The 27,978-nt window shown below is 37.4% G+C and overlaps 1 protein-coding gene and 1 pseudogene across 1 annotated transcript in view; one reads left to right on the top strand and one right to left on the bottom strand.

The window, feature by feature from the left end:
- The window catches only part of GRAMD1C (GRAM domain containing 1C), a 107,108-nt gene that overhangs the window by 24,081 nt on the left and 55,049 nt on the right, over positions 1 to 27,978 (top strand). The window contains exons 3-5 of the mRNA XM_090276789.1: positions 12,890 to 12,993; positions 13,719 to 13,814; positions 18,835 to 18,915. Coding sequence (XP_090132915.1) covers positions 13,749 to 13,814; positions 18,835 to 18,915 — 147 coding nt within the window. The 5' untranslated portion in view covers positions 12,890 to 12,993; positions 13,719 to 13,748. The remainder of the gene's footprint in view (positions 1 to 12,889; positions 12,994 to 13,718; positions 13,815 to 18,834; positions 18,916 to 27,978) is intronic.
- On the bottom strand, positions 2,528 to 3,974 carry LOC150021562 (DNA-directed RNA polymerase II subunit RPB3 pseudogene; annotated as a pseudogene).

The raw sequence follows: 27,978 nt of genomic DNA on the forward strand, positions 1-27,978 counted from the left end.
TTTTCAGTTTGTATCTTTGCTTTTCATGTAGAAAAATCTCAGATAATATATTTAATGAGTGAGTTTAGTTAAGGTCATAGGATTGAAAGTTAATTGAAAGTAAGAGAGAATTATATTATTATATACTGGCAGTGAACAATTGGAATTTGAATTTCACAAATACCACTTACATGAGAACCTCTCAGTAATGAAGTACTTAGGTATAAATCTAACAAATGTGCAGGCTCTCTATGCTGATAACTGGAACATTGATAAAAGAAGATTCAATAAATGTTCATGGATCAGAAGACTCAGTATTGTTAGCATTTCAGTTCCCTCAAGTGAAAATCCCAGCAAGCTTTTTCTTTGTCCTTTTTTTTAAAATCGTATTTGATAGCTTTTTTAATCGGTTGCAAAACCTAAGCTCATTTACAAAATCAGGAACACATTTAGACGCCTCTTTTGAAAGAATGTTTTAATCTTTTCAAAATGAGTTTAAAAAAAATAAAAACAATGCAAATTTCTAATACTGTTCTGAAAACTTAAAAATGCAACAATATATAATACTTAGGTTCCTTTACTGTGAAATGGCTCAATTCCAGTTCCATACTGATAAGGTCACAACAAATTGAATCAAGCAAGTGCATACATGTCTGTGCTACTTGGTGCTAATGTTCACTTATGTTAGTTGGCACTTAAAACACAAGAGGAAATGGAAATTGGCACGTTAGAGGCCAAATTTAATCTCAGTGTGTGCAAAATTTAAAAGGTAACTGTCCATAAGTATGGAGAGTCCAGATGAAACTAAACTGGAAGGGGTATGATCCACAATATCAAGAAGATTTGGATTAAAGGGTTTCATCGAAGTTTGTGACCTTAATTAGCTTTGACTCTGTTATTTCCTACTTTTAGTGAACACCAGTTTCAAAAATATAGACTACAGTGTCTGAACAGGATGCAGTTACCATATGAAGCTTTACCTCAAAATTTGGATAAAGAAAAAAGGCACAATGAATTTCAGCTCAATTTTATGTGCACAAGAGTTGAAAATTCTGAGCCACCTAAAAGAGAAATTGATTCTAAAATTTATAAAACCTATAAATAATCAGAGGCCAAACCACTACATTAAAACTCTTTCTAGCAAGTAAAATTCTTGCAGTTTAAACATATGTTTGTATCCACTTTAGATACAAGACAAAACTCACTCTTTTAAAGTGGCTCCACCTTGGCAGACAAATATATTTGTAATGAATGCACACCCGCTATGTGTTATCAGTGAAAACACACCAGCTCATTCACAAAGCTGTGATGACATCTGTCTCATCTTCATCACAGTAAACACCCCCCACATAAGATAACTAAATTAGTTTAGATTTTCTATCTCTTCACATCATTGCATCGGAAAATTATACCCAGTAAACAATAGCAGTAAAACTGTTTATGTAACAGCACAAATTATTCAGTTTAAAAATTTTAAATTTATATTTTATTAATAATTGGATCAGACAATTTACCAAGAGCAGTGACTTTATGTAGCAGTACCAGATTTTGCAGAGGTACTTAAAGATCACTGCAAATCAGTTTTATGTTAAATAACTGCAGATTATTCCTCTACAAAGATCTTGTCTGAATTTTTTAGTATGTGAATACTGTATGCTCTTAGAGTTAGATCTGAATTAACTTTCCCAATACTCAAAGAATGAAGTTTTATGACATTTCTTATTAGTTGCTGGTTTGTCCAGCAAGCTTTTTCATAGCTATTAACAAGCTGATTCTGAGATTTATGTGGAAAAGCAAAACAAACAAAAAAAAAAATTGAAAAAGAACAAGACTGGAGGATACACACTACTTGATTTCAAGACTTATTATGAAGCTAGACAGTATGAGATTTGCTAAAGGAAAATACTGATATTAATGGAACAGAAAGAAAGCCTATATAAAAATTCGTACAAATATTGTGAACTGATTTTTGACAAAGGTGCACATTCAATGGGGAAAAGTTAGTATTTTCAACAAATGGTGCAAGAGGATTATTTTGCTTTTAAAAAGCTTCACACACATCTCAAAGGAGCTGAGAAAGTATTTACAAGTTTTCTAAAGAAAATGCTTGAAGAAAAGGGAACAAGGGTACTTTTTCCCTTTATGCACCAGGGAAAATTAATTTTTTTCTTTTTCAACTTGTATTTATGCTTACAGTTGTCTCAAGAAAACAAAATAACATCAAACATGTAAAGTAGCCTTGGCTGGTATGGCTCAATGGATTGAGTGCTGGCCTGCAAACCAAAGGGTCGCCAGTTTGATTCCCAGTCAGGGAACATGCCTGGGTTGTGGGCCAGGTCCCTAGTTGGGGGCACGCAAGAGGCAACCACACATCGATATTTCTCTCCCTTCCTTCCTCTCTCTCTAAAAATAAATACAATATTTAAAAAAAGAAACATGTAAAGTATAAAAAATGAGAATGGTTACCTTTTGTAATTTAATAAATTTGAAAACAATCGCCAAAATGTTGTTCCAATGTCTTTTTATTTTTTTATTATTATTATTTTTTTTTAGAGAATGAAATACAAGGTTTATTGTTGGGGGTGGGGGGTGCAGCCAGGGTCTAAGACTGTATTAAAGGGCTCTCAAATTAGGGACACTTCGGAATTTAGGTGAAGGGTCAGTAGGCTGGCCCTGGGCCGGACTGGGGTTGTAGGCAGCCGGAACGAGAGTTCTTACACTCAATCCTAACACCAGAAACCTAAGGTACAACTGTGAGAACGCCAACTTTTGGACAGAAAGAAAAGAGCTGAAATGACCAAAAGAGGAGGGTCCAGCTCAGTGGTTTTCAACAGGGAAGCGGCGTGACCCCTATAGGTAGGTTAAGAAGTGGGGGAGGGAGGTCTGGGTTCTGGGGAGACGACTGGCAATGAGCAGGCAGAGCCAGGGGTGCTGAACGTCCAATAAAAGACTGTCCTGCCTCAAATACCAGTCTCACCCCTGTAATCTGTCTGTGATCAAGCAAGGCTGGGATGGGCCCACCCTTCCCCACTGCTACCTCTAACTGGTCCTGATGGCTTCCCAAGAAGTGTAAGTAACCGCTGTCCAGACCCCAGAAGCCAGAAGTCTCAGAAGGGACCTGAAAGCTCGGATCTCTGCCCTGAAGCAGGTGAGCTGCAGCTAGTTTATGGTTAGGACGTCACTCTGGATCTCATGGCTTAACTGGGTCTGTAAGTCACTCAGCTTCTTCTTCAGTCCAGAGAGGGCTGAGAGGACGATGGTCTCAGGGCGCAGAGAGCCACAGGACTCCACGTTGTAGTAAAACCTCTCCGGCTTGCCGTTGGGGTTGTAGGGAGCCTGCGACTCATCCTCATCCAGCTCCGAGTACTCGCTCTTTGGCCATTCCTCTGGCTTGGGGTACATTGTGTGCCTCAGGGCATTGTCAGGATCATATTCGAAAGCCACCCCTGCCGTCGGGTTCCACTTGGCGTGTTCCTTGCCAAAGCCCTTTTTGGCACAGGCGCGAAGCCTGAGCTCCTGGCCCTTCCGCAGCTTGACGATGAGGATGTCGTCTTGCTCCACATAGTCGTTGGGGTCATTATCTCGGTTCCGGGATGTCACTGGAATGACCCGGGGGCTGTTGGAGATGAGGTCTCGAGACGTGACGTGACGAGTCTGGTCTTCGTTGCACCGCACGTCGAGAGTGAACTCCACCGAGCACTCGGGGCAGAACTTTTCACACGTGCAGTCCCGGGAGTACTGCAGCCTGTCCACGATGTCATCACTGGTGAGGGGGATTAATCCAAGCCTGTGAGCGATGAACTCGTCGTGAAGGACTGAGGAATTGGCATCGATCTGAACCCAGTCGATGGCTATTATGGGCACCTCGGCGATGAAGACCCTCCGAATAGAATTGGCCACCGCTAGGTCCGTGTTCTCGATGATGAACTTGACATTCTCATCCGTAAGCTCGGTGATGCGGACAGTAGGCTGGTTGGCGTACGGCATTGCTCTCCCTCACCGGGCCCGCCTCCGGCCTGTGCCGCCCCCAATGTCTTTTTAAAACAATGTTTGCGAGGAGATCCAAGATGGCGGAGGAGTAAGTGGAAGCTACACTAACCTCCTCCCAGGACCAGTCTGGATTTACAACTTAATTTTGGAGAAATCATCTGGAATAACCAACGGAACACTAGCTGGAAAGAAGTCTTATAACCACAGAGAGACAGAAAAGGCCGCTACATCACAACTTGACCGGTAGGGAGTGCGGAGACGCGGAAGGGCTGGCTGGGCTCACATGGGTGGCAGCTGAAGGGACTGAGAAACAGCTCAGCAGCTGGGGATTCCCCCTGAGAAGGGCAGGGTCTAAACCCCAAGCTGGGCTTCCCAGCCTACAGCAACAGAGTGGAAAGTAAAATAGTATCAGCTGTGAAAAGCGAAAAGCCACAGGGTTTCTTGCTAGCCGGAGAGAAACAGCAGGAGAAAAAGAGCACTTAAGTGGATCACATACGAAAATATTTTGGCCACCACTTACCCTGGGCTCAAGCAGAGGGAAGGCAGAGAAGACTGGAGACACTTGGGGAGAATTTGGCACGGTGGCTTTGAGGGGAGAACTGGAGGAGCAGCTGACTGGGTCCCAGTGCTGACTCATCCCCAGTACTGCGGGTAGACCATTCCCCTCCAAGTGGCATCAGCCTGAGGGGAAGCAAAAGCCCTGCCTACAGGAATTAAGCTGCCACACCCACAGTCCTTAAGCCTGACAGCTAATCACAGATTGAATAGATTAACAAAGAAGACAGACAACAGCAGTAGATCCCTGGAAGTCTCCAACAGGCTGCCTAGGGCCAGACTGGTACATGATCTGACGCCACCAGAGGCAGATCCAGGAAGTGCAGATCATTCCAAGAAGCACCAACAAACAATAGGAGTCAAAAAAATGGGGAGACAGAGAAACAACCTCCCATCAAAAGGAAAGGTAGAATCCCCAGAAAGAGTGCTAAATGAAATAGAGGGGAGCGAACTATCAGATATGGAATTCAAAACATGGATTATGGAGAAGCTGAATGAGCTCAGCGGAAACTACAAAGAACTCCAGAAAAACTACAAGGAACTCACAGAAAATTACGTGAGCATGAAAAAGGACATAGAAGCTATCAATAAGAGCCAGGAGGAAATGAAGAATACGATCTCTGAATTGAAGAACACAGTAGAAGGAATTAAAAGCAGGCTAGAGGAAGCAGAAGATCGGATCAGTGAGCTGGAGGACAACCTACACAAAAACTCCCAGACAATGCAACAAAATGAAAAAAGACTGAACAAGACTGAAGAGGTTCTAAGACAGCTGCAAGACAACATGAAACGTAATAATATCCGTATCATAGGAATTCCAGAAGGAGAAGAAGAAGAGCAAGGAATAGAAAACCTCTTTGAAAAACTAATGACAGAAAACTTTCCTAACATGACGAGAGAAAGAGTCATGCAAGTCCAGGAAGCACAGAGGGTCCCAATGAAGATGAACCCCAACAGGCCCACCTCAAGACACATCATAATTAAAATGGCAACATTCAAAGACAAAGAGAGGATCCTAAAAGCAGCAAGAGAAAAACAACTAATAACATACAAGGGTACTCCAATAAGGCTATCATCAGATTTCTCAGCAGAAACACTACAAGCCAGAAGGGAATGGCAAAAAATATTCCAAGCAATGAAAAACAAAGGCCTACAACCTAGAATACTATACCCAGCAAAGCTCTCATTCAAAATGGAGGGTGAAATAAGGAGCTTCCAAGACAAAAGAAGGCTAAAAGAATACATCTCCACCAAACCAGCAATGCAAGAGATGCTAAAGGGTCTGCTCTAAGAAGATAAAGAAACAGAGAGAGACAGAGAAGAACACGAGTACAAAGGGGAAAAATGACAGTGAATAAGTACTTATCGGTAATAACCTTAAACGTAAATGGATTAAACGCTCCAATTAAAAGACATAGGGTAGCTGAATGGATTAGAAAGAATGACCCACATATATGCTGTCTACAAGAGACCCACCTTAGAACAAAAGATCTACACAGACTGAAAGTAAAGGGATGGAAAAAAGTATTTCAAGCAAATGGGCATGAAAAAAAAGCCGGGGTAGCAATACTTATATCAGACAAAACAGATTTCACAGCAAAGTCCATAAAAAGAGACAAAGAAGGGCATTTCATAATACTTACGGGAAAAATCCATCAAGAAGATATAACCCTTATAAATATATATGCACCCAACTTAGGAGCACCCAAATATATAAGGAAACTTTTGAAAGACTCCAAGAAAGATATAGACAACAACACACTCATAGTAGGGGACTTTAACACCCCATTGTCAACAATGGACAGATCTTCAAAGCAAAGAAACACCAAAGATATTGAGGCACTGAACAACACTCTAGATCAAATGGACTTAGTCGATATATATAGAAGTTTTCACCCCAAAGAAGCAAAATATACATACTTCTCAAGTGCACATGGAACATTTTCAAAGATAGACCACATGGTAGGACACAAAACAAGCCTTAACAAATTCAAGAAAATTGAAATTATATCAAGCATCTTCTCAGATCACAATGGCTTAAAATTGGAAATCAACCTCAAGGAAAAAACTCAAAAACATTCAAACTCATGGAGAATGAATAACATGCTATTAAATAATGAATGGGTTAACAATGACATCAAGGAAGAAATCAAAAAGTTTCTGGAAACTAATGATAATGAACACACAACAACCCAAAACCTATGGGATACAGCGAAAGCAGTCCTAAGAGGAAAGTTCATAGCAATACAGGCCTACCTAAAAAAGCTAGAGGAATATCTAATAAAAAATTTAACCCTACAGCTACAAGATCTAGAGGAAGAACAACAAGCAAAGCCCGGATCAAGTAGAAGGAAGGAAATCATCAAGATCAGAGCAGAATTAAATGACATAGAGTCTAAACTAACAATTCAAAAGATCAACAAAAGTAGGAGCTGGTTCTTTGAAAAAAATAAACAAAATTGACAAGCCTTTAACCAGGCTCATCAAGAAAAAAAGAGAGAGGACCCAAATAAATAAAATCAGAAACGAAAGAGGAGAAATCACAACTGATACCACAGAAATACAAAGGATTATAAGAAATTATTATGAACAACTGTATGGCAAGAAATTTGACAACCTAGAGGAAATGAACAAATTTCTGGAAACCTATAGTCTTCCCAAACTGAATCAAGAAGAAGCAGAAAGTCTGAATAGACCAATAACAGCTAGTGAAATTGAAGCAGTAATCAAAAAACTCCCAGCACACAAAAGCCCTGGACTGGATGGCTTCACAAGTGAATTCTACAAAACATTTAGGAAAGAACTAACTCCTATCCTTCTCAGACTATTCCAAAAGATACAAGAAGAGGGAAGACTGCCAAACTCATTCTATGAATCCAGTATAACCCTAATTCCAAAACCAGGTCAAGACACAACAAAGAAAGAAAACTACAGGCCAATATCGCTGATGAACATAGATGCTAAAATCCTCAACAAAATATTGGCAAACCGGATCCAGCAACACATTAGAAAGATCATACACCACGATCAAGTAGGATTCATCCCAGGGATGCAAGGATGGTTTAACATTCGCAAATCAATAAACGTAATACACCACATAAACAAAAGGAAAGACAAAAACCACATGATAATATCAATAGATGCAGAAAAAGCATTTGATAAAGTACAACACCCATTTATGATGAAAACTCTCAGCAAAATGGGAATAGAGGGAGCATACCTCAACATAATAAAGGCCATATATGAGAAACCTGAAGCCAACATCATACTCAATGGGCAAAAACTGAGAGCATTCCCCCTGAGATCAGGAACAAGACAAGGATGTCCGCTCTCCCCACTCCTATTCAACATAGTCTTGGAAGTTCTAGCCACCGCAATCAGACAAGAAAGAGAAATAAAAGGCATCCAAATTGGAAAAGAGGAAGTAAAGCTGTCATTATTTGCAGATGACATGATAGTGTACATAGAAAACCCTATAGACTCCACAAAAAAACTACTCGACCTAATAAGTGAATTCGGCAAAATAGCAGGATACAAAGTCAATATTAAGAAATCAAAGGCATTTTTATACACCAACAATAAAAACTCAGAGATAGAAACTGAAAGAAAAATTCAATTTACCATAGCAACAAGAAAAATAAAATACCTAGGAATAAACTTAACCAAGGAGGTAAAAGACCTGTACTCAGAAAACTACATAACACTGAAGAAAGAAATTAAAGAAGATACAAATAAATGGAAGCATATACCATGCTCATGGATGGGAAGAATCAACATCATTAAAATGTCCATACTACCCAAAGCAATTTATAGATTCAATGCAATCCCTATTAAAATACCAGCAACATATTTCACAGACCTAGAACAAATACTTCAAAAATTTATATGGAACCAAAAAAGAGCCCGAATAGCCACAGCAATTTTGAGGAAGAACACAGTAGGAGGAATCACAATACCTGATATCAAACTATACTACAAGGCCACGGTAATCAAAACAGTCTGGTACTGGCATAAAAACAGACATATAGATCAATGGAACAGAATAGAGAGCCCAGAAATAAACCCAGGTTCATATGGTCAACTAATATTTGACAAAGGGGGAAAAAACATCAAATGGAGTGAAAAGAGCCTCTTCAACAAATGGTGTTGGGAGAACTGGACAGGGACATGCAAAAAAATGAAACTAGACCACCAACTTACACCATACACCACAATAAACTCAAAATGGATCAAAGACTTAAATGTAAGCCGTGATACCATAAAAGTCCTAGAGGAAAAAATAGGCAGGAAAATTTCAGATATCCCACATAGCAACATTTTCACTGATATATCTCCTAAGGCAAGGGAAATAAAGGAAAGAATAAACAAATAGGACTACATCAAACTAAAAAGTTTCTGCTCAGCTAAAGAAAACATCAGCAAGATGAAAAGGAAACCAACCATATGGGAAAATATATTAGCCAATGACATCTCAGACAAGGGATTGATCTCCAAAATGTATAAAGAACTCATACGACTCAACACCAAGAAGACAGACAACCCAATTAAAAAATGGGCAAAGGACCTGAACAAAAACTTCTCCAAAGAAGACATACAGAGGGCCCATAGACATATGAAAATATGCTCAACACCACTAGCCATCAGAGAGATGCAAATAAAAACCACAATGAGATACCACCTCACACCAGTCAGAATGGCCATAATCAACAAATCAACAAACAACTTGTGCTGGAGAGGATGCGGAGAAACGGGAACCCTGGTGCATTGCTGGTGGGAATGCAGACTGGTGCAGCCACTATGGAAAACAGTTTGGAATTTCCTCAAAAAACTAAAAATGGAACTGCCTTTTGAACCAGCAATTCCATTACTGGGATTATATCCGAAAAATCCTGAAACACCAATTCAAAAGAACCTATGCACTCCAATGTTCATAGCAGCACTATTTACAATAGCCAAGTGCTGGAAACAACCTAAATGCCCATCTGTAGATGAGTGGATCAAAAAACTGTGGTACATTTACACAATGGAGTTCTATGTAGCAGAAAGAAAGAAGGAACTTCTACCATTTGCAACAACATGGATGGAACTAGAGAGAATTATGCTTAGCGAAATAAGCCAGGCAACAAAAGAAAAATACGTTATGCTGTCACCTATTACAGGAAACTAATGAACAACACAAACAAATGAGCAAAATTGAACCAGAGGGCATAAGCCTATGACCGCATTATCTGAGTGATTGTCTGTACGCATAAGCCTCACTTAATCCTCTCTGCAGCGCTGCCTCCTGAGACTCAACTGTTTGGCTGAACTAAATGGCTGGGTTGGTGAAGAATGGGGTGATCTGTGGACTTCACTTTAAAACTGAATTCTCTTTTCTATCCTAATGGCTTGGACAGAAAGGGTCCAGAGGTCTGAGAGGGGGGAAACATAAACTATTTCCCTCAGCCCAAACTAAATATAATGGGCAAAAGGGTTTTGGACAGGCGAGATGTGCCTGGCACACCTTCCTCCAAAGAAGCCCTTTTTTTTTTTCTCCTAATGTGGAACATTGAAAAATTAATCCCTGCCTTTTGTCACCTAGTAGTTATGGATTGAATGATGCTTTTTAACCCTTTTTGCCAAATCTGTTGCCCCCAGAACACAAGGATGCCAGCCTGCTAAACCAAGCACGCCGTTGTCCGGAGACAGCCAACTGACCTGGAGTCTGCACAATCCTTCCCCATGTGGGAAGGCCACCCTCCCCTCCATACCCCCACTCTTATTAGGGATTTCTGGACCCAAGGATAGGTAGGACGACGACCATGTCCAGCTTGAAGCAGCTAGAGGAGCTTGAGACCTTCGCCCATTGTCCTTTACAAGATTACAAAGGGTCTTAATATCTGAGAGGGAGGGATAGTTATTTTTTACGAACCATGGGTATGGACTTGGGAGGGGATGCTGGGGGAGGGAGATACTGGGTGGAGGAGAGTAAAGGGGAAAAAATTGGAACTACTGTAACAACATAATCAATAAAATATACTTTAAAAAACAAACAAACAATGTTTGCATTATTGGGCCCCCAAAAATGATTGCTGGTAGCAAAGAATATTTTTAAATGTGTATTTCCTGAATGATTATTTTAAAAACACATTGTTTTAATTCATTGTCATCTCCCTTATGGAATAGATATGCCTAAATTCTTTGGTAAAACTAAATAATACATCTAGTTTATTTAAATATGTACATACTACTTATTGTGAAAGCTTACTCTAGAAATATATACAGATGGTTCATCTCATCTGTATTCTTATAACACTTTGTACATATTTCCACTATATCCATTGTTATATTATAATTATTAAAATAATATTTGATCTGGAGCCATTCAATTGTGCCAAAATTGATCATGTAATATTAAGTTGATGTAACACATATATCAAATTGGCCTTCGATGCTCATTGAATTTACTTAATTTTCTAACTTCCTAGTAACCAATTATAAAATTATAAAATCCATGAAATGATTTTTGATAAATATTACTTTCTTATTCCATTTTATGTGAATCAGATTGTTGACATGGCTCAAATCATGTAGAATATTGCTTTCTAAAATGCTGATAATTTCATGCTTATTTATTTTAAGGAAATTGGGAGGAAAAAAGTAAAATCTCTTTGCTTTTAAAAATTTTGGTCATTTCTTGCGTAAGATATATTGCTAGAAAGCTATTTTATAAAAATTGAATTTTATTGAGGTATAAGTTTATTAAAATAAATACACCTGTTTTGGGGAAACCATTTTTAAAATCACGAAAAATGGTCTGTCAACCTATATTAGTCTTCAATTAAAATAATCCAGTTAGTTGCTGTATCTTTGAACACATTTAATGTAAACTAATGCAGTAGTTCTCATAGTGTGGTCCACAGACCAGCAATGTTGGTATCACCTAGGAGCTTGTTTGATATAATAAACTCTTCACCCCACCCCAGACATTTAATTAGAAACTCTGGGGGAGGGGCCTACCAATCTGTGTTTTAATAAATCTACCAGAAAATTTTCTGATGTGAAATTTTAGAAGCATTAAATTAATAAAATGTTTCAGTGGTTAAATAAAAACTTCAGGACACCTCAAGGCAACCTTTAGCCCAAACCCTGTTTTAGAGAGACATGCTAGTAAATGAGTAACTTAATCTGCTTAATTATTTACTAGAGTTTTTTTGTTTGGTGATATCTCAGTTTTGTTTTGCTGAGGAAGGATTTTGAAAGAGCGCATTACTTTGTCCAGTTTTCAGTATTGGCTTGGAATTTTAACATGACTAAATTTAAATATTTTTAGGTTCACAACCTCCATAACTTTTTTCTAAAATTGCTAATCACAGGTATAGTTTTAAAATTTACCAGTTTAAATAAATCTCTTCACAGCAGCCCTTTATATCTTATATTATTGATAATTTAGCAATACGAAAGAGACATCTTAATCTTAGAAGCACAGTATTAACTTGTTGATAGGCAGTTGCATTTACCGGTACACTCTTGATTGTGCTGGATTTTAGTGCTGAGGTGGAAAGAATCAACTTTAAAACAAACTAAAATTTTTGGAATTATCCTTGTTCCCTTTCTCACCCTTGTCCAGATTCTAATTAATCACCAATTCCCCATTAATACTACTTCTTAAGATCTTTGAATCTAACTACTTATTTCTCTTAATACTGTCATCTCCTGGTCTGAGCTACCATCAGTTTTCCCCTGGATTTCCAGCTGATTTATCTGAATCCATTCTCACTATGTGAATCAAGTGGTTTTTAATAAGATACAACTGATCATCTCCCTTTCAGGTAAAACTCATCAGTAGTTCTCATCAAAGCCACAGTTCACAATGGCCTCAGACACCTTACATGATCTAGCTTCTCCAGCTTCTCCAGGCTAGAGATCTATCTTTGAATACTTGCTTAATGTGCTGTGTTTCTTTCTACCATGGAGCCTTGGCACATACTGTTCCCTCATGGTCTAGCTGACCCTTTATTGATTGATCTTTAGATCTCAGTTTAAAGATTATGTTTTCTGGAAAACTTTTCCTGATAAACTTTCTCCCTGCCCAATCTCCCATAACTGCGGATGCCTTGTTATATTCTCTTTCAACTTTCTCTACACTTTGGTCATGATAGTTATAACTTTATTTGTTTATTATATGCCTTCCTTGCTAGACTATGTTCCATGAGAGTAAGGTCCTTTTCTGATAACCCTAGTGTGTGGTGCATGAAGAATGAATCAGTGAATGAATGAATGAATGAATGAACAAGTGACAACTTTCTATGTATTAATGTAGTATAAGATTTATTAAGTTGCCATATTTTTGTGACTAAGCCGTTTCTTATTTTTGTGTATGTAGATTATGCTTGTGCTCTTCAGAGGGACATTTTACTTCAGGGACGACTATACCTTTCAGAAAACTGGCTATGTTTCCATAGCAACATCTTCAGATGGGAAACTACAGTAAGACATTTTGATTTGATTTTTTGACACAAGTAATTGAAGAGAAAGAAATGTATGCAGGCCTCCTAAAAGCAATATACTTTATTACTTTTTTATTTTTTATTGAAGTTATTGGGATGACAGTGGTTAATAAAATTATATGTTTCAGGTATATGGAACTACAAATACATCATCTGTATAGAGTATTATGTGGTTACCACCCTAAGTTGTCTCCTTCCATCACCATTTATCCTTCCTAAAGTAAATTTACATATATTGATACATCTATACTTCTATATATATTTACACAGTATATGTGTTATAGAAGTGTGTAATATATTTTTCTTAATACATTGAGCTCCATTTGTACATATGTAATACAGTTGGAGAAAGATTTCAAATTGAAAAAAGCTTGAATATACATCTTTTTGACTGCCAAAGTCATGTCTTATGTGACAGACTGTCTGAACTTTATGTGTGTGTGTTAATGTAGATCATGAACTCCCAGATGTCTTTTCACACTTTATCCTAATGTTGGAGATAGGAATTGATGTGGGAAGTTATTGAAGGGAAGAATATCTTACTGCTTATCCCATTTTTCTCAGAGAAAGCAAGTATGTAATTAATTTTATCAACTCCTTTAGGTTTTTCTAGTCTGGATTAGATTAGTGTAATACTTGGTATTTGGTGTTACATGTATTATAAAAAAACCCGCTTTGCAATTTTTCATTCTTTTGTGTGTTTAGATTTCTATCGCTTTAAAGAATATAACCTTCATGACCAAGGAGAAAACTGCTCGACTCATCCCAAATGCTATCCAGATCGTTACAGAGGGTGAAAAGGTGAAAGACTTTTCTACCTTTGCCTCATTATATAATGTGGAGAAAAATCTGCCTCAGTGTTGGGAATATAAGCAGTTCTTCCTGGAGTTATGAATATCTAATCGAGATACATTGAATTTCCTACTAGATTTCTGAATACTTAAATGATGATTTAATACTTAAATGATGATTAACTTTAAATGCCCTAGTATTTGAGAGAACTTTCTCTTATGTTTATCATTTCTTAATTATGAGAAGTATATAGGGTGAGCATTAGCAAAACATGCTTATTATTTCTAAATCCTTAACAATTCCATAATTAGTTGCACAATAGCAACTAATGAAAACAAATGGTTCTGGTGAACAGAGGTTTGGGTAGCATGCAAGTAACACATATCATTATAATATTTTTTTAGGGTGGCAGTTATCTTTAACTGCCATCATTTTTGTTTTCCACCTGTAATACCTGCCATTTCTTAGTGGGGACATCTGAAGAATCTTCCCACTTGAAAAATTAATTAGGGCTTTGTGTGTGACATTAGAAGAATAATGTTGAGAAAGAAAAAGAAATAAAGAAGGAAACTATAGAAGGGAAGAAGAGGAAGGAGAAGCAAGGAAGGAAGGAAATGAAGGAAGAAGGAAAGAGAAAAAGTGAGAAGGGGGGACAAAATGCCATCGTGACATTGAATCATTGTCATACTTTCAATCTTGTAGTGTTTTTTCAAATGCACCTTGTTTTACTTTTATTTTTAAATACTCCTTTCCTTACTCAACACTTACAAGTATAGTACAAAGAATTTTTCCCTTCCCAACTATTTGAAAGTAAGTTGTCATTCTACAGCCTCATCACCCCAGACATCAGCCCACATATTCTAGCACATATGTTCAACAAAGGCATTCTCTGCATGACCACATTATTATCAAAATCAAGAAATTAACATTGCTCGTTACCACTGTTCAATCCTCAAACCTTCAATTCCCAATAGTATTCTTTGTAACAAACAGACCCAGTCCAGAAATACGCATTACATTTAGTTGCCATATGCTTTAATTTCCTTATTCTGGAATAGTCCCTGAGTCTTTCCTTGACTTTTGTGCTCTAAACAGTTTAGGAAATTATAGTTCAGTTATTTTATAGTATGTCCCTCAGTTGTATTTGTCTGATATTTCTTTGTGATTTAATTTAGCTTATGCAATTTGGCAGAAATAACATGGAAGTGATGCTCTGTTCTTTCTGTTGCATTCTGTCAGATGACACAGGATTCACTTTCTGCCATTACTGGTGACACTCACTTTGATCACCTGATTAAGGTGGTGTCTGCCAGACTTTACTATAAAGTTAGTATTATTTTCCTTTGTAACAATAATTTGTGGCAAGCTACTTTGAAACTATGTAAATATACTGTTCCTCATCAAACTTTACATTTTTTCATGTATTTACTTATATCAGTATGACCTCATAATTTCTTGTTTTATTCATTGAGTTGTGATCCATTACTACCATTATTTTTGATGCTCAAATTGTCATAAATTTGGCCAATGGGAGCCCCCTCAAGCTAGCTCTGTTGCTCTTTTGACTATTCTCAGCATTGTATGAGCAATTCCTTACTTTTTAGCACAAGATGTTACAGGCTTTTCCTGCTTCAGCCCTAGAATTAGTCATTTCTCCGAAGAGTCCTGGTTTCGTTTAGGGGAGATGGATATTTAGAAGCCAGTGTGTTCATTGTGATTCGGGTGTCATTGTTCCTGAGACCTCTAACTGGGCAGAACAAGGTATATGTAATAATATATATTACACACACTATACCCACGTAAACATCATGTTAATCAATCTATCTATCTTATCTACCTACCTATCTATCTACCTGTTCAATAAACCACAATTTACACCAGTACCACTAATTTCTACCCAACACCAAAGTTCTTTTTTGTTTTTTCCCTCATATTTGTAACTCCCTTCCCTGACCATGAAAAATCAACCAGGCCACCATTACCCTTAATATAGTTACTTATTTTATCATTTGGCCTATATGTAACCAATCTTCATCTCCTCTGGCATTCCTCCACCACATGGATGCCCTTTTATCTGACTTGGTTTCTGATACTTCAAGTCAGGCTGCTGCCCATCCCACCACAATACAGATGCTCTTACTACATGAAACCTCTCCTTGCCCTTTTTGGGCTGACACCCCATGCTAAGCACCTTCCCTGTGTCCACTTGACCCTGTGCCAGGTCACCCCTCCACAGGGGTGCTCTCCGTTCCCTGTGTGTGCTGTGACATTCTGTGCCCGTCTGTCACTTCGTTTGGTCACCCTTCTCACCCTGCTCAGGCTCCGACTCCCCAGCTCAAAACCACCCTCAGGGACTCCATCACACCATGCTGCCCTCACCCAGTCAGGCTCTGACATGCCTTTCAGGCTGCCCTGTGCATGGCCACATTTTTCACCATGCTTGGGCTCAGACACTCACGCCAGGCTACCCATTTACATGGTCCCTCTCCTCTTGTTCTTGTTTTAACACATGCCCCAGATCCCTCCTATATGTGGAGACCCTTCTTATCCACTTGACTCTGATACTCTGCACAGGGCAACCCTTCAGTGTGGACAACCTTCAGGCTCTCTTCTGGTCAAACACCCTGCTTTGGGCTGCTGAAGCTCCTCTGCCTCTATGCTCATCTCTAGTGTGGATGCCTACTTTGTGCCACCAACTGTTTAGGAAGGGAAGAAGAGCTAAAATAAATTAACTCTTTATTTTACAAGTAATGCATCATTTCCTGTGCCACTCCTCCACCATGCTTAAAAAACCATGACAATTCTTAAGCATCTTCTTTTCATGCCTATAACTCCCAATCCCATTGGTGTTTTTTTTTTTAAAGAAGAGAATGCTGTTATCAGTTTGGTATGTATCTTTTCAGACCTTTCAGACCTTCTTTTGTTTCTATGTTTATATATGTGTGTATATATATAAACATATAGTTTTGCTTTGTTTTTAAAGTAAATGCTATTTTATACATGCTTTTCTTTAGTTCTCCTTTCTTAAAAAAGAACTTAACATTATCTCTTGGAGTCACAGATTAGCACTTATAGACAGATCTATCTTTGTTTATTAAAATGCTGTATAGTATTTCAAAGAATGGATTTACCACGTTTTCCTCGACCATTAGTTCATTTCCAATGTTTTATTATGACAAATGATGCTGCAGTGAACGGCCTGATCATGCCTTCTTAAGCTCATGTGTGACTCTTTCCCATTTATGTAATGAAATTTTGGGTATTTTAATTTTAATACCTGATACCAACTAGTATTTAATGATAACACCTAGCATTTGCTGAACATGACTAGTTCTAGATACTGTTTTAAGTTCTTTACATATATTTCCTCACTTAATTCTTACAAAAATTTGCTACTGTAATTATTCTCATTTTGCAGATAAGGAAACCAAAGAAAAGAAAAGTGACCCTAAGTCATAGAACTAAGTGGTAGAACCAGGACATGATCCCAGGCAGTTGAACTGCAGAGACCCTCGGACTAACCATATTGAATCAGTGAACTCTTTTTCCATCCCATGGGAAAATATCTACACTTACTAAATATTCATCCCTTCCGTATATTGTATGATTAAAGCAGGGTTAATCATGGTACTTTCAGTTGTTTTAGGTTTTAGCATATATTCTTTGCCCCAGCAGCTTGGAGATATCATTATCTTGGTTATTATTGAACCAAGATTTATTAATAAATTTTTGAAGTTGGATATATAGCAAGGAATAAAGTAAAATGGTAATTTATATAGATATCCAGGAAGATGGGACTGTTAAAGAGTTGAGAATGTGGTGGCTGTATAAAAGAGTGGATAATGTTGATAAGGGGGTATTTAGTTTAAGAAGTGGGAATTAGAAAGCATAACACAGTGGTGAAACGGAGACGAAACAGGAGATTTTTCTTATCTATATATCTGAACACAGGGTTGTAAGTTTGTTATAATCTAAAAAGCAAAACAATTTGGTTTAAGAAGAGTATGGAATAGGGGAGAGTAAGTAGTGATCATTAGGTCACATACTATGTATGTAATCCTTTTTGAAAGAGCTCCCAGCTATATCTTTATTATGAAAAGTTTTGCTTTATGAAGATTATTATATAGCAAGGTTTTAATTTATTAATTGGAAAATTGCACTTTAACATCATTGTATGAAAAATGTTAACACCCCAAATATTATTAGTTTGACATTTTATTAATAAGTGAAACATAGAACTGAATTCTCATTCCTTAAAATAAGCATTTAATTATAAAATATCACCAGGGGAATGGAACAGATGATACACTGAGAAACTATATAGTGCTGCTGCTTGTCAGATTTTTCTCATAGATGCCTATTTTAAAATGTGACTTTGCAAAGATCCACTTAAATTAGTATAGGAAGAAATGGGACTAAAGGCAAACATAGAATTATAGATTTGAAACATGCTATTTTTCTTCTACAACATTCAAAGCAAAGTTTATTGTTAATATGGGTGTTTTATATCTATAATTAGTAGAGACTAATTATTTCTAGATTTCTGAGAAGACTGTGAAAGATGATATAATTTTAAATTAAGATCCTTAAGATAAATTGATCTCTGAAATCCACTGTATTTTTCTTATTCTTTACTTAATTGTCTCAAGTGCCTACCAAATCACATCTCTTAGAAAAGTTTAGACTAAATAAAATTTTAATTATTTTCATAAATTCGTTTAGATTGATTTTCATAGTTAAACTGTGATGAACAAATATATTACCTATTTATTTCAAGCTCCTTTCCCTCATAAATATTGATAAAATTGTATTTGCTGTAAGAAACAATTTGAAATAGACCTTGTTCATGCACCAATTACCTATTTTTTGTCAAATGTAGGAGAAAGTTAAACAAAAATAGTATATAAAGTAGGTAGTGATGATTTACTAGTTTGCTTTGACCATAGCAAGTACCAGCAGACCTTCATGGCAGATATCGTCCCCTTTTTAAAAAATGACACTAAAATTATTCTGTTATTTTTCTTTTCAGTTTTTCTTTACATCTTTTGGTGCCAGGGATAGAAGTTACCTCAGTATCTTTAGATTGTGGCAGAATGCCCTGTTAGACAAGGTAAGTGTTCATACCAGAGGCAGGTATTTGGTATAAGAGCAACCTCCCAGTGTGTACCTAAACAGTGTTTGTGAGTTAGAAACCTCCCTTTCATTTTTCTGGAGTTAAATTTGACTAACTATTTAAATTCCAAGAAAAAATTTGAAGTAAAACAAAATCTATCATTACGAGTTAAGATTTTAATTATAATCCCCAGGGTAACCACCAAGAAAATAACTTTAAAAATATAGTAAAAGAAACATTAAAGGAATTTAAGTTGTACACTAGAATGATCTATTTAACACATTAGAAGGCAGTAGTGGAAGAATAGGGGAGCAAAAAAAAACATGACACATCGAAAGAAATAGCAAAATTGCAGACATTATGTTAAATTGTTAAATGGATTAAATACTTCAACCAGAATACATAGATAGGCAGAGTGAATTAAAAAAACATGATCTAACTATATGCTCTTTATAAGAGACACATCAGATTTAAAGGCCAAAACAGATGAAATGTAGAAGGATGGAAAAATATATACTGTACAGACAATAACCAAAAGAGAGCTAGGCTATAGTAACATCAGACAAAATAGACTTTAAGACAAAAAGTAATAGAGATAAGAGATAAAGGAGCATGTTTTATTATAAAAGGATAACTCTATCTGGAATTTATAACAATTATAGACTTATATGCACCTAATAACAGAGCCCTAAAATACATGAAACAAAAAATGGCAGAATTGAAGGGAGAAATAGATAATTCAACAATAATAGTGGGCGTTTTCAAAACCTCACTTTCAGTCTCAGTCATAGAATAATCAGATAGATCAACAAGGTAATACAAGACTTGAACAAAACTGTAAGTTAACTAAAACTAAAAGACATCTATGGGACACTCCACTCAAAACAGAATACACATCCTTCTCAAGTATACCTGGAGTATTCTCCAGAACAAACAATATACTAGGTCATAAAACAAGCTTTAATATAGTCAATAGGATTGACATAATACAAAATACATTCTTTGACCACAAAAGAATGAAATTCAAAATCAGTAACAGAAGGAAATCTGGGAAATTCACCAAAAGTAGGTGTTAAACAGAACACGCCTAAATAACCATTGATAAAAGAAAAAAATCATAAAGGAAACTAGAAAATACTTTGAGTTAAATGAAAACAAAAATATATACCAAAAATTACAAGATACAGCTAAAGCAGTGCTTAGAGGGGGATTTATAACTATAAACACTTATATGAAAAAAGAAGAATGATCTCAAATCAATAGCCTAAAATTCCACTTTTAAGAAAGAAGGGCTGCCAGTTCAATTCCCTGTCAGGGCACATGCCTGGGTTGCCTGCCAGGTCCCCAGTTGGGGGCATGCAAGAGGCAAATACACATTGATGTTTCTTTCCCTCTCTTTCTGCCTCCGTTCCCCTCTCTAAAAATAAATAAATAAAATATTTTAAAAATAATTTGGAACATTAAAAAAAAATGAGTGCAAACTAAACTCAAAATAAATAGAGGCAAGGAAATAATAAAGATTAGAACAGAAATGAATGAAATATTTAAGTCTTTTATCCATTTTGAGTTTATTCTGGTGTATGGTATAAGTTGGTGGTCTAGTTTCATTTTTTTTTCATGAACCAGTCCAGTTCTCCCAACACCATTTATTGAAGAGGCTATCTTTACTCCATTGTATGCTCCTGCCTCCTTGGTAAAATATTAATTGACTGCAGAGACTTGGGTTTACTTCTCAGTTCTCTATTCTGTTCCATTAATCTGTTTGTCTGTTCTTATGCCAGTACCAGACTGTTTTGATTACAGTGGCCTTGTAGTATAGTTTGACATCGGGAATTGTGATCCCTCATACTTCGTTCTTCTTTCTTAAAATTGCTGAGGCTATTAGGGGTCTTTTTTGGTTCCATATACATTTTTGAATTATTTGTTCTAGATTTGTGAAGTGTGCCATTGGTATTTTAACAGGAATTGCATTGAATCTATAGATTGCTTTGTGTAGTATGGACACTTCAATGATGTTAATTCTTCCCATCCATGAACATAGTATATGCTCCCATTATTTGTATCTTCCTTAATGTCTTTCTTCAGTGTTCTGTAGTTTTCCGAGTACATGCCTTTTATCTCCTTGGTTAATTTTATTCCTAGGTACTTTATTTTTTCTTGTTGCTATAGTAAGTAGGATTTTTTCCTGGAATCTCTTTCTGATATTTCATTTTTGGTGTACAAAAATACCATCTATTTCTGAATATTTACTTTGTATCCCGCTTTTTTTACCAAATTCACTTATTAGGCAGAGTAGTTTTTTGGTGGAGACCATAGGGTTTCCTATGTATGCTATTATGTCGTCTGTGAATAAATTGTGACACCATAAAAGTCCTAGAGGAAAACACAGGCAGGAAAATTTCAGATATCCCATGTAGCAATATTTTTGCCAATATATCTCCTAGGTAAGAATATTCTGCACAACTAAAGAAACCATCATCTAAATGAAAAAGGAACTGACTCTATGGGAGAATATATTTGCCAGTGATACATCTGATAGGGAGTTAATGTCCAAAATTTATGAAAAACTTTTAAAACTCAACACCAAAAAAACACACAATCCAATTAAAAAATGAGCTAAGTATCTGAATAGACACTTCTCCAAAGAGAATATACAGATGGCCAATAGACATATGAAAAGATGCTCAACATCACTAGCCATCAGAGAAATGCAAATTAAAACCACATTGAGTTATCACCTCACACCAGTCAGAACTGCTATCGTCAACAAATCAGCAAACAACAAGTGCTGGTGAGGATGCAGAGAAAAGGGAACCCTAGTGCACTATTGGTGGGAATGCAGATCGGTGTAGACCATGGAAAACAGTATGAAATTTCCTTAAAAAACTAAAAATGAAACTGCCTTTTGACCCAGTGATTGTGCTGCTGAGAATATATTCTGTGAATCTCGAGTCAACCATTGAAAAGAACTCATGTGCTCCAGTGTTCATAGCAGCGCTATTTACAATAGCTAAGTGCTGGAAACAGCCTAAGTACCTATCAGTAAATTAGGGAATCAAAAAACTGTGGTACATTTACACGATGGAATACTATGCAACAGAAAGAAAGAAGGAACTCCTACCTTTTGTGACAGCATGGATAGAACTAGAGAATATTATTCTAAGTGAATACAGCTAGTCGGTGAAACGCAAGGTACCATATGATCTCACCTGTAACAGGAATCTAATGAACAAAATAAACTAATGGACAAAATAGAACCACAAGCAAGGAAACATGGATCAGACTGAAAGTGACCAGAGGTGTGGGTGGGGTATAATGGTGGAAAGAAAAGGAAGGGACCAAAGAATATGTATGAATGACCCACGGACATGGACAACAGTGTAGGAATTAACTGTGGGAGTCGGGAGTGGGATGGGGAGAGGAAGGCCCAGGGGAAAAAGTTGAGACAACTGTAATAGAATAACAATAAAAAGTGATTAAAAAAAAATGAAATAGAGAATAGAAAAATAGAAATAACGGAGCCAAAAGTTCTTTCTTTGAAAAAAAAATCTACAAAATGGACAAACCTTTAGCTAAATTGACAACAAATTACTTAACCTAAGTGAAATGGACAAAAACTTAGAAAATCACAAACTATTGAAACTGACTCAAGTAGAAATAGAAAATCTGAATAGACCAGTAACAGGAAAGAGACTGAATTAATAATAGAAGATCTACCCAGAAAGAAAAGCCCAGACCCAGAAATTATTGGTGAATTCTGCTAAATGTTTACAATATAATTGGCAGTAATTGTTCACAAAGTATTGCAAAAATAGAAGAAGAGGGAACACTTCTCAACCCACTGTAATAGGCCAGCATTACCTTGATATCAAAACCAGAAAAAACATCACAAGAAAACTACAATGTTTATGTTCATTATGTCTATGAATATAGAAACAAAAATCCTCAACAAAATGTTAGCAAACCAAATCTAGCAACATTAGAAAAGGTTATGTGCTAGAATTAAGTAGGATTTATACAAGGTTTATTCAGCATTTGAAAATAAGTCAGTGTAATAAACTGTATTAGTAGAGGACAAAAACGACATGATCACCTCAATCAATAAAGAAAAAGTATTTGACGAAGTCCAACAGTCCTTCCTGATAAACAAAACAAAACAAACTAGGACTAGCAGGGAATTTCTTTGACTTGCTAAAACTAACAGCTAACATATTTAATGGTGAAAAGCTAATGCTTTTTCCCTAAAGTCAGGAATAAGATAAGGATGTCCTTTATTGCCACTTCTATTCAACATTGTATTGAAGGTTCTAGCCAGAGAAATTAGGCAAGAAAAATAAGGTAAAACACATCCAGATTAAAAATGAAGAAATAAAACTATCCCCATTGGCAGATGACGTATATATGTTTCTAAGCAAAGTTGCAAAATACATTATCAAAACACAAAAAGCAATTATATTTCTATATGTTGACAACAATCCAAAAATACAAAACAAAATAAAGCCCAGTTTATTTACAATAATATCAAAAAGAATAAAATACTTGGGAATAACTAAGAAAAGAACTGTAAGATATGCATACTGAAATCTAATAAACATTGTTGAAGGAAATTAAAGACAAATAAATGAAAAGAATATCATAAGACAATATTGTTAAATTGCAATTCCCCCTTCCCCATTGTTTGCAGATTCAGTGCAATCCCTATCAAAATCCCAATTAGCATTTTGGTAGAAATTGACAAGTGGATCATAAAATTCATATGGAAATGCAAGGTATCCAGAATAACCAAAACCATCTTGCAAAAGAAGAATAAAGTTGGATGAATTAGTATGTTAGGGCTGCCGTAACATTACCACAGACTTGACTGGGTGGTTTAAGCAATAAATTTTTAAGAAATTTATTTTCTCATAGTTCTGGTGGCTGGAAGTCCAAGATTACAGTGCCAGCAAGTTGAGCTTATGATGTGACCACTCATTGGCTTCTCACTGTGTCCTCACATGGCTTTTCCTCTGTTTATGCACAATCCCGCTGTCTCTTCCTCTGATATGAACACCATTCCTACAACATTAGAGCCTCACCCTTAAGACCTCTGTCTTAGTCAGCTCAGGCTCCCATAATAAAATGCCATAGACTGGGTGGCTTACAGATCAGAAATTTATTTCCTCAATTTCTGGAGTCTAGAGGTCTGAGATCAGGAAGCCAGCATGATTAGGTTCTGGTGAGAACGCTTTCTGACTTAGATGGCTGCCTTCTCGCTGTCACCTGACATGCGGAAAGAAAGAAAGAGAAAAAAACTCTGGTGTTTTTTTTAATAGAGGGCACTAATCCCATCATGAAGCCCCCTGCCCTCATCACCTCATCTAAACCTAATTATCTCCCAAAGGCCCCATCTTCAAGTACCATCAGATTGACAGTTAGGGCTTCAACATATGAAATCAGTTCATGGCAAACTCATTCAACTGCAGTTTCCTCCTTAAAGTCCCTATCTTTAAATATAGTCACATTATGGGCTTCAGCATATGAATTTGGGGGGGCTACAGTCCATTACATTGGAGGATTTGTATTTCTTGATTCCAGTGTTTGCTACAAAGCTGCAGTAATCAAGGTGTAGATTTACGGTGTAAGTCTAGACACATAGATTAATGAAATAGAACTGAGAGTCTAGAAATAAAATCTTGTACACTTTTTGACCATAAATTGGTTTTTGACAAGGGTGTCAAAACAATTCAAAGGGGGAAGAATAATCTTGTCACCAATTGGTGCTGGAGCAATTAGATACCCAGATTTAAAAGAATGAATTTTAACCCCTACTTTGTACCATGTTACAAATATTGTAACCATAAATAAAACTCCAGAAAATAAAACTACACGGAAGCCCAACACATGAAGTTATAAACCAGCGGTGCCATTTGGGCAGGTAAGAGTTAAAGAGGGCAGTGCTGTTTGCGGTCGCACCTGGAGCGGCGGGGCGGCGAGGAATCCCGGCTGCGGTCAAGCCCCTGGCGGTGCGCGACCCCGGCGCTGGGGAGAGCGGCCGCCGCATCGCCTTGAACAGTGAGGCCCAGGGGGGCGGGAGGACAGATCCCGGTCTCCTAGCTGAATAACTGTGTGAATCCATCTTGGAGCCCCGCCCACAAAGAAAGCACCACAGGGCTGCGAAATAGGTCGAAGACAGGCGCCGGTCGCTGAATTGTGACGCGTACACAGGCACTGCCCCCTACAGCCGGCCCAAGAAAACAAAACGCATCTGTCAAAATGAGGCAGACAACTATAGAAATCCCGGTGGCACAGGCTCACCAGGCAACAGATAGAGAACCTGACAGATGAACAGATAAGAAACCTGTCAGAGGCTCAGTTCTGGGCCATTGTTATCAGGTGGCTTACAGAATTCACAAAAGAGCAGGAAAAAGATAAGAAAGAAGCGAAAAACATTCATAACGAAAGGAACAAAACCACATACGAGACAGATGGTGAGGAAAAAAAATCCAGAGTTCATTTCAACAAACTGGAATATGGAGAAGGAACAAGCAGTCAACCAATGCAGAGAGAGGAAATGGGAAGCAACAATGAGAGGATCAGAAACCTCTGGGACAGCTATAAAAGGCCCAACATAAGAATCATTGGTTTGCCAGAGAGTGAGGAAGATGAACTAGAACTTGAAAAATTGAGTGAAAATATAATAAAGGAGAACTTCCCAGACTTGGGGAAGGGAATAGACTTGCAGGTCCAGGAAGCAAGGAGAGTTCCCAAGAGACTGGACCCAGGGAGAACCACTCCAAGACACATTATAATCAAAATGTCAAAAATTAAAGATAAAGAGAGAATCTTAAAAGCAGCAAGAGAGAAGAAAAGAATTATGTACAAAGGGGTCCCAATTAGACTATCAGCTGACTTCTCAAGGGAGACCCTACAGGCAAGAAGGGACTGGCAAGAAATATTCAAAGTAATGAAAATCCAAAACCTACAACCACGAGTACTCTATCCAGCGAAATTGTCATTCAGAATAGAAGGACAGAGAAAGTGTTTCCAGGACAAAATAAAACTGAAAGAGTTCATTAGATCCAAACCACTGTTATATGAGATGTTAAAGGGACTGGTTTAAAAAACAGAAGCTAGGGAGATGAAACAAAGGCAAACTAAACAGGCAATGAGAGTGGAAAAGGAACTGTGGGTACGGGAAGCATATTGGGGGGAGGTCAACAGGGAGGGGGAGTGGGGAGAGGGAGGGAGATGATATAGGAATTGGGGATCATGGTAGGAGGGAATGGAATAGACGGAGAGAGGTTGGGAGGAACTGTATGCACAACTAATGGACATAATCTAAAAGGGGGGGACAACTGGAGGGAGGGGGGCCACCGGGTGGAGGGGAGCAGAGGGAAGGGAAATTGGCACAAATATTTTAATCAATAAAACACATTAAATCTGAAAAAAAAGAAAAAAAAAAAAAAGAAACCCTCAGAACAAACTGTAGGTGTAAATCCTCATAATGTTTGGATTAGACAGTAGTTTCTTGGATATGACACCAAAAGTTCAAGTGACAAAAAATAAATTGGACTTCATCAAAATTAAAAAAATCTTTTATGTTTGAAGGCATCCATCAAGAAAATGAAAAGACAACTCATGATTGGGAGAAAATATTTACAAGTTTTGCCTCTGATAAGGTATTTGTATTTGGAATACGTAAAGAATTCTTATAACTCAATAAGAAAAAGACAAATAACCCATTAAAAAAATGGGCAAAGGATTTGAATAGCCATTTCTCCAAAGAAGAAATGGCCAATAAGCTCGTGCAAAGATGCTCAATGTCATTAGCCATTAGAGAAACACAAGTCAAAACCACCATGAGATACCACTTTATACTCACTAGGATGGCTAAAATAAAAAGACAGCCATCAAGGAATGTTGCTGAGCCCTGGCTGGGATTGAGCACCTGCTTGTGAACCAAAGGGTTGCCAGTTCAATTCCCTGTCAGGGCACATGCCTGGGTTGCAGGCCAAGTCCCTAGTTGGGGGCATGCGAGAGGCAGCCACACAGTGATGTTTCTTTCCTTCTCTTTCTCCCTCCCTTCCTTTCTCTCTAAAAATAAATACAATTTTTTTAAAAGAAGAAGAAGAAATATTGCTGAGGATGTGGAGAAACTGGTGCCCTCAGCATTGCTTGTGGGATTGTAAAACTTTGAAATCTATGAAAAACAGTTTAGCAGTTTCTCAAAATGTTGAACATAGAGCTACTACATGACTCCACAATTCCACATCTAGGTTTACATGCAAGGGAATTGAACATGTATGTTCACCAGAAACTTGCATTTGAATGTTCATAGCATTATTCCTAATAGCCCAAAAAAGTGGAAACCTCTGAAATGTCCGTTAACTGATGAATGAATAAACAAAATTAACAGCCATACAATGAACTACAATTTAGCTATAAAAAGGAGTAAAGTACTGATACATTTTAACAACAGAGGTGAACCTTGAAACATTGTGCTATGTGAAAAAAGGCAGTCCCAGAGAAAACATTGTATGATTCTACTTTTATGAAATGTCCAGAATAGGAAAATTCATAGAAATTGAAAAAATTTGTTCCCTGGAGGAATAGGGAGTGACTACTAATGGATTTGGGTATCTTTGGGTTGATAAAAATGTTCTAAAATTACTGGTGATAGCTCAATAACTTAGGGTATGCTTAAAAACTTCTGGATTGTACACTTTAAATAGTAAATTTTATGGTATGTGAATTATAGCTCAATAGAACTGTTATTTTAAAAAATGGCATCGTGGGGCGGGGGCGGGGGCGGCGGGTGGGGCAAGAGTAGACATTTCCAGCTGATGAGAAATGTTCCTTCTTGCAGCGGGACCTTAACAGGACAGGCCGGAACTTTCCGACCTCCCTTCCCCACTCCCCAGCTAAGCCCTTCACTGCAGTGAACCAACTTTGGCTGCCAGAGCTCCTGGCGTTGGATGGCTTTTGAATTTCCTGGCAGCGGCTGGGGACAGGGTCTTTCCTACTCAGATGTTTTTGCTTCCCAGAGTAGGGGGGACGCAGAGAATTGGCCTGGAGATCCAG

The sequence above is a fragment of the Furipterus horrens genome, unplaced genomic scaffold (assembly GCF_987537825.1).
Source record: "Furipterus horrens unplaced genomic scaffold, mFurHor1.1.pri manual_scaffold_1, whole genome shotgun sequence".
Taxonomy (NCBI): Eukaryota; Metazoa; Chordata; class Mammalia; order Chiroptera; family Furipteridae; genus Furipterus; species Furipterus horrens.